The sequence below is a fragment of the Oncorhynchus clarkii genome, chromosome 17, assembly GCF_045791955.1.
Source record: "Oncorhynchus clarkii lewisi isolate Uvic-CL-2024 chromosome 17, UVic_Ocla_1.0, whole genome shotgun sequence".
NCBI classification, from domain to species: Eukaryota; Metazoa; Chordata; class Actinopteri; order Salmoniformes; family Salmonidae; genus Oncorhynchus; species Oncorhynchus clarkii.
This window is the reverse complement of record NC_092163.1, coordinates 78174282-78189665: the sequence shown is the minus strand read 5'-3', so window position 1 is coordinate 78189665 and position 15384 is coordinate 78174282. Positions and strand designations below refer to the sequence as shown.

The 15384-nt window shown below is 44.5% G+C and overlaps 1 protein-coding gene across 1 annotated transcript; it reads right to left on the bottom strand.

The window, feature by feature from the left end:
• Positions 1-2727: 2727 nt before the first annotated feature.
• On the bottom strand, positions 2728-15313 carry LOC139371445 (DNA replication licensing factor mcm2). The gene is made up of 16 exons (XM_071111867.1): positions 15246-15313; positions 14224-14414; positions 13432-13595; positions 12447-12574; positions 12205-12343; positions 11784-12003; positions 11015-11222; positions 10638-10772; positions 10066-10257; positions 9092-9185; positions 6112-6362; positions 5590-5829; positions 5099-5341; positions 4394-4576; positions 3683-3838; positions 2728-3389 (listed from the first exon to the last, which is right to left on the bottom strand). The coding sequence occupies exons 1-16, from the start codon at positions 15249-15251 to the stop codon at positions 3279-3281; spliced, it is 2661 nt and encodes an 886-aa protein (XP_070967968.1). The 5' UTR covers positions 15252-15313; the 3' UTR covers positions 2728-3278.
• Positions 15314-15384: the final 71 nt, after the last annotated feature.

The window sequence follows — 15384 nt, the reverse complement described above, 5'->3', positions numbered from 1 at the left end:
ACTCGGAAACTCGGTATCTCCGAGTTAAAAATGTATGTACGTTATTGGTCTATTCTGATATTTTACCAAATGGGAAACTCTGGCACCATTTCTTCAACGAGTGTGCAAGTCGGACATTTCCGAGTTGTCTTGAACGCGGCATATGACAACGCCTGTATGTGCGGGCATAAGCATCAGAGTAAGTCACATAATGTAAACAATGAAACTTCAGAGGTAAACCCTCTCGTCTGAATTAAATGTTGACAGTCACATTCTTTCGTGTAAATGATAGTGATTCATTTAAACTAGAAGAACAGGCCTTTATGTATTCTACCAATTGTACCCCACACACCCACAATTGTGTTTTCTGATAAAAGAGCTGTAGAGATGAAACCTGGTCTCAGGGCATATCGTATTATTATTTTTTGGACACTCTATTTAGTATGACATGTTATGTTTTGTATTAACTTGTGGGTGTCCATCATGGTATGATATGTTACGAAAGTGCAATTCCTACAATGTTACAAATGACATTTCGTAAAATATATCATATCATACCATGACGGACATCCACAAATTTGTTGTAGCTAACAACATGTGAAAAATGTCAAGGGGTCTGAATACTTTCCGAATGCACCGACGATGTCATCAATGATGTCGTTGGCGCCCCCCCATTGGGTTGTGCCGTGGCGGAGATCTTTGTGGGCTATACTCGGCCTTGTCTCAGGATGGTAAGTTGGTGGTTGAAGATATCTCTCTAGCGGTGTGGGGGCTGTGCTTTGGCAAAGTGGGTGGGGTTATATCCTTTCTGTTTGGCCCTGTCCGGGGGTGTCCTCGGATGGGGCCACAGTGTCTCCTGACCCCTCCTGTCTCAGCCTCCAGTATTTATGCTGCAAACCTGAATCAGGTACACCAGCTCTGAATGGGACAAAATTCACCCAACTTATTGTGGGAAGCTTGTGGAAGGCTACCTGAAACATTTGACCCAAGTTAAACAATTTAAAGACAATGCGACCAAATACTAATTGAGTGTATGTAAACTTCTGACCCACTTGGAATGTGATGAAATAAAAGCTGAAATAAATCACTCTATTATCCTGACATTTCACATTCTTAAAATATAGTGGTGATCCTAACTGACCTAAAACAGGGCATTTTTACAAGGATTAAATGTCAGGAATAACATTTAAAAAATGGGAGTTTAAATGTATTTGTCTAACGTGTATGTAAACTTCCAATCTGTGCCAGTGAAACAGTCTTGTTGCTTAGCATCCACTTTATCGGATGCTTTGAGCGAGTCACTACTACTTCCTGTTTAAATGTTTGCTTGTAAGAAGGAGTTATGGTCTGATTTGCCAAAGAGATATCGATGGAGGGCCTTGACACCTTTCTGTGTGTGGAATAAAAAAAGGTCATCTCGGGTGGTCACCTCTAGTTGCACAGTGGACATTGCTGGTAGTCATACGGAGTTAAGCAAACGTAAATGGAACGTTGTTCTTTTTATGCACTTCTCCCTCTTGAACTTATACATGAGAATAGCATGCTAATCACCTGCTATTCATTCAGGGTGGAGATTTAAGAAATGTAGGTGTGTCTACAGATAACACCCAGAACCGTGGGACATGGAGGTGCTAAGGGTGTTTGCTGCACCCCCTGAAAAATGGGAATAAAATCGTCACGGAACGGAGTGCAAACCAAGCCCTAACAGTTTGAGCCCGAATTGGCTGTCGTCACAGTTCTGGTTAGAGCAGGCAACAGGGGAAGGTATTATTCTATGTACACTAACTATTATGGCTAACCTCCCTACATTACCATGGGATATAAGAACTGAATGTGGCAATTCTCAAATGAATCAAACCACTATTTTTGATTCAATAAATTGTGTCTGTAAACGCTTTCCAAACATGTTATAATTCAAACATACTTTCCTAACCCCCAAATGAGTCTAAATAATAGACAAGACAGAGTATTTTTTTTTTTTTACAACTTTCAAATTGGTGATTAAAACAGAGATGAATATGCATATATTTAGATGGATTTCTTTAAATTGATCCTTATTTTCTGAACCCGTTCTCTCAAATGTATTCTAGTCTGGCAACAAAATGTGCATTAGTAAAGATAAAATGTACTGAATGAACACCCTCTTGAAAACACCCAAGAGAAAATCTGTCGGTAAGAAAGTGTGAGAGTATTCAGCATGCGTAATGCAAAAGCCCGTTACACACCTTCATAAGGTAAAGCCAGAATACCAACTACTGAGACGTGTGTAGGAAAGGTCATTTCTTTTTTTAATCGGAAAAAGGGGCCTTGGTAAATAGTATGCTCTGCGGTTTTAGCATGACACAGTCGACCTCAGGACAGCAAAACATCAGATCACGCACCACTACACCTACAGATGTCGATGCCTTGCAGCGATGGCAGGTGACAATCGTCCACAAAGGTTGATTTAGGTCCTTTAAGCTTAAAAAGGACCTATATTTATTTGTTAAATTTAACTAGGCAAGTCAGTTAAGAACAAATTCGTATTTTACAATGACGGCCTACACCCGGGCCAAACCCTCCCCTAACCCAAACCGGACGACACTGGGCCAATTGTCCGCCGCGCTATGGGACTCCTAATCGCAGCTGGTTGTGATACAGCCTGGAATCAAACCAGGGTGTGACACCTCTAGCACAGAGATGCAAGTGCCTTAGACGGCTGCGCCACTCGGAGATCTCGTCTTCAGTACATTCAGGGTGATGACATGCTTCAACAAATGACATTTATTACCAAAACATTATCACAGAATTCTAGTCACAGACCAGAACAGGAAGTCATGAAGGTCATCAGAAAGTCATTGGTCCAGAAGAAAATAATATTACATCATATTTCAGTGTCAAGAAGATCATCTGACCTGAAATCAGATTATCTAATAAAAATAAGACATTAATACTCAGTTGCACGTCAAAAAGTCAGTTACAAAAAACACACAAGCTGTGTTCCAAAATGTAAAAGTAGAAAGTAGTTTGGAATGAAGGTATATAGGCTACGTTCACAAAACTTGGTACATTAACAGATACAAATTGTAACATTGATCGCATTAAAATTGGGCCATTTTGTTTCCTATTAGGATTCTTCTTTTAACCAACAACAGGATGACAAACATTTACAACTATTTACACATCCAGACAGGCTGTGTCCCAGAAAAATAAATCACACCCCTATGGGCCCTATTCAAAAGTAGTACCCTACATATGGAAAGGGTGAATTTAGAACACAGACAGAGGCTAGTCTTTTTTTTTTTACCCAGGAAACAGATTTAAAACTGCTGCAGGATCAGCTTCTTCTTCGTGTCGTGAGAGAACTTGTTGGATCTGAACGCGTCGCTGTCATAGAACACTGACAGGTTGTGGATGCTGATCTGTCTGGCCTGGGGAAGGAGAGAGCACAAACAATAATTCATAAACTATAGCAGTGTTGACAACAACATGTTAACAAGATATTCCCCCCCCCCGAGGGGAAGAATAGAAATAGATAGAGTTGAATCAAGTTGACATTATTGAGATTATGCCAAAGCTTAGCATCTCGCTAGACAACAGACGAGGGAGAGGAGACGAAACCATCAGAATATTGAGATGGCACCGTGATTAGCAGCTTGGTATAATAGTACATTACAGAGGAAGACATTTTACACCATTCGTTAAGACAACAACTGCTCATTACCTTGTCCACCAGGTCTTTCTCTGGGATCTCGATGGTGTCCTGCTGTGCTCCGTACCGGTTCCTCTGATACGCCACCTGCTCTGACACCAGCTGCTTCAGGATGAACAGCAGCAACTCATTGTTGTCTCGTCTGAACGCCAGGTAACGGGCAAACGTCTAGAGCGAAGAAGAGGAAGAAGTTGGTTTCAGAGTAAACAGCAGCCAGTTGTCCTGTATGAAAACCAGTAAACGAGGGAGGAAGACAGGTTGATTTCAGGATGTCACTAGAGGAAGTGACTAGCAAGCCTCCTCCTAGGACTGGTTTCCCAGACACCAATTCATATCCATTGAAAGTGAACTTTTGTAGAGGACCCAGGCCCCTAATGCCGACGCCCCAGGCCCCTAATGCCGACGCCCCGAGGCCCCCAAGGCCGACGCCCCGAGGCCCCCAAGGTCGACGACCCGAGGCCCCCAAGGTCGACGACCCGAGGCCCCCAAGGTCGACGACCCGAGGCCCCCAAGGTCGACGACCCGAGGCCCCCAAGGTCAACGACCCGAGGCCCCCAAGGTCAACGACCCGAGGCCCCCAAGGTCAACGACCCGAGGCCCCCAAGGTCAACGACCCGAGGCCCCCAAGGTCAACGACCCGAGGCCCCCAAGGTCAACGACCCGAGGCCCCCAAGGTCAACGACCCGAGGCCCCTAAAGTCGAGGAATCCGTTCCTGTGCTTACCTTCCTCATGCTCCTCATGACGCTGAACTTCTGAGTGTCGATGAAGCTCTCCAGCATGACTCGGATGGCCATGTTGACATCATCCTCCACTACGTAGTCTCGGAGGTGCATCCTGGCGTGGGCCTCCGCCATGCGGATCATTGACTCGATGTGGCGCACCGTGATGGGGATGCTGCCTGTCGCCTAGAGAGGAATACATAGATCTATTACTGATAATAAACCCATGATGAGACACTGGATGTGACGGGGAGCCTGTCTGTCTCCTACTCAGTAATAACACACACAAGACGGTACACTAACAGGGATGTGATCAGAACCAAATAAAATCAGAGAAGATATCCAGCTGTGACTCACTATTGATCCAACAGCAGGATGCTGACAGTCCCCTTACAGCAGACAAAGTGATTGATTATTATTGATTCCAGGGTTAAGATCCATTCTTAAAATTAATTTTTTTATTTTTAAAGTCAAGACATTCCAATTCGCATTACGGTTGTTCAGGTCTGTCGCACGAGTGTCATTAATCCTGTCTCTAGGCTCTGGGATCGAAACTCACCCGGCTAACAGGATTGTAGTACGCAGGATTCAAACCCCGTTTCACACAGAGAACCTTGATTTCCAGCTTTTTTCACATCTGTTCGGAATAGCCAATAGCTAACAAGACTTTTTGTAATTGTGGCGATACTAGACTAGTCACAGACTCACCATGGACTCTTTGCGCAGGTCGCTGTAGATACGAGCCACTTTATCCTGGTCCATCTGGTTGAGTTTGGGCCGCACTCTTTCCTTGGAGTACATTATGTATTTTCTCAGCAGCTCCTGGGGGATAGGAGGCACGTCTGTGGTGTTGGGCAGAACCACTTCCTCCAAGCCAGCCATGCCAGCTTCCTTGTTGCTGGGGTGATGCTTAATGTGGCTGCCCACCACGAAACGAGCCAGCATCTCATCCTGTTGTAGTAAAAAGGAGAGAGAGCGAGAGAGAGAGACAGAGACAGAGAGAGAGACAGACAGAGAGACAGAGAGAGAGAGAGAGAGAGAGGTTAAGGTCTGATGAGAGATGTTGAGTTGTGTGTTTTTGTAGAGTATTAATTAAGCAACAGTAGTTATATTACAATCCAGTTTGTACCAATATTACAAAATATGAAAAATGTATGAAGGAAGTTAGCATTCGGACGCTAGTTGATATGCAGCTTTACCTGCACTGGATCCACAGTATCTCTGACCACACACAGGATGTCAAAACGAGACACGATAGGCTCGGTCAGATCCACGTTCTCAGAGAAGGTCAGAGACGGGTCGTAGCGACCACCGATAGGGTTGGCAGCAGCGATGATAGTACAGCGTGCCTGGAGCGAGGTGACGATGCCAGCCTTGGAGATGGAGATGCTCTGTTGTTCCATGGCCTCATGGATACTGGTCCTGTCTGCATCGTTCATCTGGACAGGGGAGATTTTTGTTGAGCCTCATACCGTTACCCACATCTTGAGTGGGGCCAAGAGTTACACCTGGTCACATGTTCAGGGAAATCTCATGGCCCCAATTAGAAGTTGCAGATCAGAAGGCCCCCCCCCAGAAGAGCCCCCCCCAGCCCTGACCAGAAGAGACCCCCCCTCATCCTGACCAGAGGAGACCCTCCCCACCCTACTCACGAGAAATGTGAATATCACAAGCTCCTCCCCCATCCATCAGCAGATGGTTATAAAAAGAACCCCCCTCACCTTATCAAACTCGTCGATGAGACAGACTCCTCTGTCTGCTAACACCAGGGCTCCAGCCTCCAGGGTCCACTCCCTGGTGACCGGGTGTCTCTGTACGTAGGCGGTCAGGCCCACAGCGGAGGCTCCCTGGCCTGTGGTGAACACCGCTCTGCTGGCCACCTTCTCAACGTACTTCAAGAACTGGGACTTGGCCGTACCGGGGTCACCGCACAGGAGCACGTTAAGGTCACCACGAACCTTGTGTTTCCCACCTAGAAGAGAGAGCATGGATGGTTTATATAGTGCTGTGGATGGTTTATATAGTGCTGTGGATGGTTTATATAGTGCTGTGGATGGTTTTAAAATAGTGCTGTGGATGGTTTATATAGTGCTGTGGATGGTTTATATAGTGCTGTGGATGGTTTATATAGTGCTGTGGATGGTTTATATAGTGCTGTGGATGGTTTATATAGTGCTGTGGATGGTTTATATAGTGCTGTGGATGGTTTATATAGTGCTGTGGATGGTTTATATAGTGCTGTGGATGGTTTATATAGTGCTGTGGATGGTTTATATAGTGCTGTGGATGGTTTATATAGTGCTGTGGATGGTTTTAAATAGTGCTGTGGATGGTTTATATAGTGCTGTGGATGGTTTTAAATAGTGCTGTGGATGGTTTGTTTATATAGTGCTGTGGATGGTTTGTTTATATAGTGCTGTGGATGGTTTGTTTATATAGTGCTGTGGATGGTTTGTTTATATAGTGCTGTGGATGGTTTATATAGTGCTGTGGATGGTTTATATAGTGCTGTGGATGGTTTATATAGTGCTGTGGATGTTTTATATAGTGCTGTGGATGGTTGATATAGTGCTGTGGATGGTTGATATAGTGCTGTGGATGGTTTATATAGTGCTGTGGATGGTTTATATAGTGCTGTGGATGGTTTATATAGTGCTGTGGATGGTTTATATAGTGCTGTGGATGGTTTTAAATAGTGCTGTGGATGGTTTTAAATAGTGCTGTGGATGGTTTTATATAGTGCTGTGGATGGTTTTAAATAGTGCTGTGGATGGTTTATATAGTGCTGTGGATGGTTTTATATAGTGCTGTGGATGGTTTTAAATAGTGCTGTGGATGGTTTTAAATAGTGCTGTGGATGGTTTTATATAGTGCTGTGGATGGTTTTAAATAGTGCTGTGGATGGTTTTAAATAGTGCTGTGGATGGTTTTATATAGTGCTGTGGATGGTTTTATATAGTGCTGTGGATGGTTTATATAGTGCTGTGGATGGTTTTATATAGTGCTGTGGATGGTTTTATATAGTGCTGTGGATGGTTTTATATAGTGCTGTGGATGGTTTATATAGTGCTGTGGATGGTTTATATAGTGCTGTGGATGGTTTTATATAGTGCTGTGGATGGTTTATATAGTGCTGTGGATGGTTTATATAGTGCTGTGGATGGTTTATATAGTGCTGTGGATGGTTTTATATAGTGCTGTGGATGGTTTATATAGTGCTGTGGATGGTTTTAAATAGTGCTGTGGATGGTTTTATATAGTGCTGTGGATGGTTTTATATAGTGCTGTGGATGGTTTATATAGTGCTGTGGATGGTTTATATAGTGCTGTGGATGGTTTATATAGTGCTGTGGATGGTTTATATAGTGCTGTGGATGGTTTTATATAGTGCTGTGGATGGTTTATATAGTGCTGTGGATGGTTTTAAATAGTGCTGTGGATGGTTTTATATAGTGCTGTGGATGGTTTTATATAGTGCTGTGGATGGTTTTAAATAGTGCTGTGGATGGTTTTATATAGTGCTGTGGATGGTTTATATAGTGCTGTGGATGGTTTATATAGTGCTGTGGATGGTTTATATAGTGCTGTGGATGGTTTATATAGTGCTGTGGATGGTTTTAAAATAGTGCTGTGGATGGTTTTATATAGTGCTGTGGATGGTTTTAAATAGTGCTGTGGATGGTTTATATAGTGCTGTGGATGGTTTTAAATAGTGCTGTGGATGGTTTATATAGTGCTGTGGATGGTTTTAGTGTTGTGGATGGTTTTAAATAGTGCTGTGGATGGTTTTATATAGTGCTGTGGATGGTTTATATAGTGCTGTGGATGGTTTATATAGTGCTGTGGATGGTTTATATAGTGCTGTGGATGGTTTATATAGTGCTGTGGATGGTTTTATATAGTGCTGTGGATGGTTTTATATAGTGCTGTGGATGGTTTATATAGTGCTGTGGATGGTTTATATAGTGCTGTGGATGGTTTATATAGTGCTGTGGATGGTTTTAAAATAGTGCTGTGGATGGTTTTATATAGTGCTGTGGATGGTTTTATATAGTGCTGTGGATGGTTTTAAAATAGTGCTGTGGATGGTTTTAAATAGTGCTGTGGATGGTTTTATATAGTGCTGTGGATGGTTTTAAATAGTGCTGTGGATGGTTTTAAATAGTGTTGTGTGTTGTATATTTGTTTTACTCCTTTTTTCTCCCCAATTTCGTGATATCCAATTGGTAGTAGTTAGTCTCATCGCTGCAACTCCTGTACGTGAGAGGCGAAGGTCGAGAGCCATGCGTCCTTCCGAAACACAACCAAGCCGCACTGCTTCTTAACACAGCGCGCATTCAACCCGGGAAGCCAGCCGCACCAATGTGTCGGAGGAAACGCCGTGCACCTGGCGACCTAGTCAGCTCGCACTGCGCCCAGCCCGCCACATGAGTCACTAGCGCGCGCCCGACCAAACCCTCCCTAACCCGGAAGACGCCAAATGGGCTGGGCTCTAACCCAGCGCCTTAGATCACTTCACACAGTTATATTTCCTAGTCAGGTTGTGTGATCAAAACTCTGCTCCCAAATCCCCCATTCCTTTCCCCTGAAGTGTAAACTTGTGCACTCCCCCTACAGGGAAAAGCATAGGAGTGGTGCACACTTCAGGGAAAAGGGTATAGAATTGGGACGTGGGAATAGCCTTGTCTATTGTCCACAAACCTGGATTCTTGGGCTCTCCACCAAACAGAGCCAGAGCCAGGCCTCTCTTGATGTCCTCGTGGCCGTAGATGGAGGGGCCGATACTGGCAAAGATCTGCGGAGAGACAGTGGACAGACCAGGGGATGAATAGGGTATATTAAATGATACGAGGAACGACAACACGACTAGATAAGGAGTTCTTAAAAGCCCTTCCAGCTACGGGTAATTGACAACCAACATTTGCACAATGAGCTTCTCCGGTACTTTAGTTGACCTTCTAGCCAATAGTTCTGAAAGTAGCACCCACGAGCCAAAAGTGGTCTCCGAAAATTGCGTCTGTCACGTATATGCGCACTAAAGTATGTGGACACCCCTGCAAATGAGTGGATTCGGACATTTCAGCCACACCCACTGCTGGCCGGTTTATACAATCTCCATAGACAAGCAGTAGAATAGACTTACTGAAAAGCTCAGTGACTTTCAACGTGGCACCGTCATAGGATGCCACCTTTCCAACAAGTCAGTTCGTCAAATTTCTGTCCTGCTAGAGCTGTGGAAACGTTTAGGAGCAACAACGGCTCAGCCGCGAAGTGGTAGGCCGCACAAGCTCACAGAACAGGACTGCCGAGCGCTGAAGAGCGTAGTCCGTCCTCGGTTGCAACTCTCACTACCGACTTCCAAACAGCTTCTGGAAGTAACGTCAGCACAAGAACTGTTCGTCGGGAGCTTCATGAAATGGGTTTCCGTGGCAGAGCAGCCGCACACAAGCCTAAGATCACCATGCGCAATGCCAAGCATCATCTAGAGTGGTGTAAAGCTTGCCGCCATTGGACTCTTGGAGCAGTGGAAACGTGTTCTCTGGAGTGATGAATCACACTTCACCACATCACACCAGCAGGGTGCGGCTGAAATATCCAAATCCACAAATTTGAAGGGGTGTCCACATACGCACAAAAATATCTCTCTCTCTCTCAGCAGGGTCCTCCTAACTCACCCTCTCCCCGATGCGCTCGTCCTTAGACAGCGCCACGATGGCCTTGACGTCCTCGTCAGTGAGCTCGGCCACGGCCACTTTGTTGTCTCTCCGAGCGATGTGATTGGCCATGATAACCGTAGCGAACACTGGGAAGCCGTTGGCCGTGTTCAGAGAACCGTCGTAGTTGTTGTTGTAGATGCCCGTCAGTTCCTGCGGGGGGGAAAAAAAGTTTGAATGTTACTTTAGGGAAAATATTATTTTCAAAAAATAAAAAAAGTATCGCTCTGAGCTTTTTAAAACTTTTGCCCCAAATATGAAGAGTTGCTTTGGTATTTTTACTAGTATGAACAAACACATGAATGTTCAAAATGGGGTCAAACAATATGGTACGTCAACCTATGAATCCACACGTTATAATGGAGTCCTCAGGTACATCTACCTATGAAACCATACGTTATAATGGAGTCCTCAGGTCCCTGTACATCTACCTATGAAACCACACGTTATAATGGAGTCCTCAGGTCCCTGTACATCAACCAACTACCAAAAGAAAAATAATAATTGTTAGTTCTGTTAGAAGTCAGACTCACTATTTCGTCTCCAGGTTTGCATTGGTCCACCAGGTCAGCCAATAGGATGGCATCTTTGGAGCGTGGGAGGCGGCCAGCGGCGATCTTCCCAGGGCTCTCCTGGATGGTGATTCGCTGGTAGTTCTGGTACACAGTCTGTGGAAGAAGAAAAAAAATAATAAGTGTTATTATTCTACTTTTTCACTTCCTGTATTTATTAAATGATGGAAATCAAGTCACCAGGGTCATACGTGTCAAGAGCCTGATTGGTCGACTGGCACTCGGCTTCACTTCCTCCTTCTAATCTCATTCGATCCTCCATTGGTTCACACACCTAGATTCTGTATTGCTATTGGTCCACTACCTTAGAGCATGTCTATTTGTTCGGCTAGACTCACCAACTCCATGTTGATGTCAAAAGGGCCGAAGGACTGGCACTCAGGGCAAGACCCTGGCTTCACTTCCTGGTTCTGGGACTGTAAGAAGGGCCCCAGGATGAAGTTACACTTGTTACAGTTGTACTTGACCATTCCCAGCTGAGGTAGAACACCTGTACAGCAGGTCACCACTCCACTGGTACGGATCAACTGGTTCAGGTGGAGTTGTCTAGGGAGGACAAGAGGGGAAAATAACAAAGGATTGTGTATTGGAAAGAGGCACATCAATTATATTAGTCCTATAGAGGGGGCGTGGTGCAAGAGGCCCCACAGAGTATCAGCCTATGTGCATGGGAGTTCACATCGCGCTAATATTCTACCTCAAATCACATTTATCTTTACATTTACATTTATCATCTTTTTACATCAGCTGATATCTCAAAGTGCTGTACAGGAACCTCAGCCTAAAACGCCAAACAGCAAGCAATGCAGGTGTAGAAGCCCGGTGGCTAGGAAAAACTCCCTAGAAAGGCCAAAACCTAGGAAGAAACCTAGAGAGGAACCAGGCTATGAGGGGTGGCCAGTTCTCTTCTGGCTGTGCCGGGTAGAGATAACAGTACATCGCCAATAAGGCCAGATGGCTCTTTCAAGGATGATCGAACTTTCATAGATGACCAGCAAGGTCAAATAATAGCTCTGTAACAAATGTAGACGAGATTAGCCTCGGTCTTTGTTGTTGAAAAAGTGTCTACTTTGTGTCACTGAGTCTACTTTTAAAATCAGTATTTACCTGAGGGATCTCAGCTCTTCGACGAGGGGCAGGTTGCAGATCCTGACGTGGATCTCGTGAGCGATGCGGTCGTATTTGGGGTACATGGCCAGGACTACTTCCTTGGCTGCCTCGTCAAATATCTTCAGCATCTCAGTAGGCGCCTCGGGCAGGAAGTAGGCCAGGACGTGCTCCCTGGCCGCTAGGTCCTCGTAGTTCACCACCAGACTCTCCTTGTTCTCTGGAAGTTAAAAATATATTATCATTGGTTATTTACATAAATAAAAAATGTATTCCCCCCCCCCCCCCAGCATTTCAGTAGGTGCCTCGGGCAGGAAGTAGAACAGGACATCCTCCTTGGCTGCTATGTCCTGATAGCTCACCAGTCCTTGTCCTCTGCGTGAAATTTCAGATAGATTAGTCTAGTACTTGTATTGAATACCTTTACACATGTCGGTGATCTTCTCCTTGAACACATTGTGGCCATTCTCATCCACGTGGGTGCGCAGGAAGTTCTTAAAACGGTGGTATATCTCCAGACGAGGAGCGGCCATGACCACCCACTCCCTGACTGAGTGACCCTACAACCAACCAATCACAGGGAAATAAAGACATTTACAAAATCTGAAAAACTAAACAGATAAAAACTACTTTTTCTTCTCTCTTTCTTTCTTTCTTTCTTACCTTCATGTCCTCCAGGTTCTCGATGCTCTCAATCATCTCCTCATCCTCTCCCTCCACCCCGGACCCATCTGCAGCCCGCTCAGCCAGGCGACGCCTCCGAGCCGGACGCTCATCCTCATCCTCACTGTCTGTTAAGAAGAAGAGAATTGAGTAGAAATGAGTAGAGTTAATTGACGCGGTAAGCTTCGGATAATTCTCATCCTCACTGTTACGATGAACAGAAACGTTTGGGAAGAAAGGTGAATGATTAGTGGAAGTCGTTGATACAGCAAGGTTTGGAGTTACTTCATACATTACACAACGGCGTAAGACGACGACGATATAGTATTTAGGCCTAATGCAGTATCTTCGTAGACAAAGACTACGGGCCAAACTTAGAGGTCTTAAAGGGCCGACAGTATATTCGGCTCTCTGGGCCTTTACCATGTGTGACGACCCTCCCACTCTGTCTGCCGTATTTTGTCTTTGTTCTTGTTTCCTTATTAGGATGCCGGTGGGCGGAGTTGAGAGGGTCGTCAGCTACATGGGAAACACCTGGGCCCAGGTGTTTCCCAGGATAAATACACCCCTTCCCCATTCATGGAGGAGACTCTCTCCATGCAGACATTTGTAGATTGTGTTGTGGTTCTTGGTGGCCTTTTGTTTGTTTGCTTTGGCACCTTTCAACACCCTGCATTATCACATTCATGCATGCAAAACACTCACTTACACTACTGATTACACACATCATTGTATATTTTCCTTAGTTTCTTTAGTTAATAAATATATATTTTGTTACTCCTTATCTCCACGTTGTCTCCCTTTGTTACGGGCTTTGAGCCGGTTCGTGACACATGACATAACTCTCTATACAGAATATATACACCATAGGACAGTCCTCTCTTGAGTTTGCCCCCCCTCAAGAGATATATATAATATCCTAATTTCCTCAGCCTACCCTCCTTGTCCCTGAATCTCAATGTATATAATATATAAACATCCTCACCATAAAGTAGACCTCTCCTCAGCCTGCCTCCCTGCTCCCTGTCTCTTCTCCTCATGGCGTCCTCGGCAGCAGCCCTGGCTCCAGGAGACAGCTCCGACAGCTCCTCGTCAAGATCCAGACCCTCCTCCTCATACCTGTCTAGCTCAGGGATGGCTCGGTAGTCCCTGTATTGGGGGGGGGGGGGGGGAGATGGCATCAGTGTGGTGAACACGAAAATGCTTTGATAATATAAAAGCAACCAGAACACTATGTAAAGAACTACGTCTTAAGTCAGGATGAGATAAACGACAAGGATCAATTCCACTTTAAATGAATGTATTTTATTTAACTAGGCAAGTCAGTTAAGGACAAATTCTTATTTACAATGACGGCCTACCAAAAGGCCTCAAGCGGGGGGCCAGGCTGTGATTTAAAAAAAATATATATATATATATATATATATATATATATATATATGACAAAACACAAATCACTACGAGAGACAACATAGCAAGGCAGCAACACATGACAACACAACATAGCAGCACAAAACACGGTACAAACATTATTGGGCACAGACAACAGCACAAAGGTCAAGAAGGTAGAGACAACAATACATCACACAAAGCAGCTACACCTGTCAGTAAGAGTCCATGATTGAATCCCTAAAAGGTGTTGAATACTTTTTTTTTATTGCAGTCATGTTACACAGCAGCACAAGGAAGATGAACACACAGTAAGACCGTAACCAAGCTAGTTTACCAGAGTTACATTGAGTTAGCTAGAATTAAATAAACACCTCCCCTTGCTCACCTCTCCATCGCATCTCCGATCAGTTCCTCCCCATCTCCCTCCTCCTCCTCCCCTGGCAGAGGACCATCACCCAGGAGCCCCTCGGACTCGTCCTCGAAGGGGGGCAGGTCTCTCCCTGGGCTGGAGGTTTGGTCTCCCCGTCTGGAACCATGGCTGGGGCTGGTCGCCATGTGAGATGACTCAGATGAATCCTGACAAAGAGGAGAATAGCCAGACCCTTGTTAAAAATCGATTAGCTAAACTTTACTAGTTATTTATGTGATGACTTATATCATAACAATGTTATTGTAACAAGATGTAACTACTGTAACGTAGTAAACAAAGAGCTAACGTTAATTAGCTAGCGAACATGAGCTATATAAATGAAACGTTTCATTTTCAAGTTAGTTACCAGGGTCTCTCTAGTTAGCTTGCTAACTATGATGGTGACAATGGAGTGCTTGTACGCCGACTGATGGCTGACAACCTGGCAATTAAACTAGCTAGCTAGCTAACTACTAGCTATCGCACAATACAATTATAGATTAAACGATTTGTATCACTTTTAACATGGCCAATGAAAATGTATAAACCATAAACTTAATAAAATGTACTTTCTATCACTTACATCTAGTTATGAGCGGTCTAAGGCACTGCCATCTCAGTACTAGGGGCGTCACTACAGACCCTGGTTAGATCCCGGGTTGTATCACAACCCTGCCGTTATCGTGAGTCCCATATGGCGACGCACAACTGGCTCAGCTTCAGCCGGGTGAGGCCGTCATTGTAAATGAGATTTTGTTTTTAACTGACTTGCCTAGTTAAATTGGCAAGTAACATAGCTAGCCAAGATCAGTGGGCAAGACAACGTTGCTAGCTAATCTGCTTCCTGTCATGTTCTTCTGCTCTTTACTTTACTAAAGAGCAAAAAGAGAACACGCGCAAAGCTAGCTAACCAATCACAGGAGATAAACAGCCACCTGTTAACTTTTATATTAGCATGCAATGTTAATATAAAACTATTTTCTATAATAATCACTCACCGCCATTGTGTATCGCCGGCTTTTCTCCGCTGCTTCTACGCAAGTGTTTTTTTTTCTGACCAGACTTTTCCCGCGAAATCTTCACGTGGTATGGAAAGCGCGCGAAACCTCATGAATATGTACGTTGAAAACCAAACTC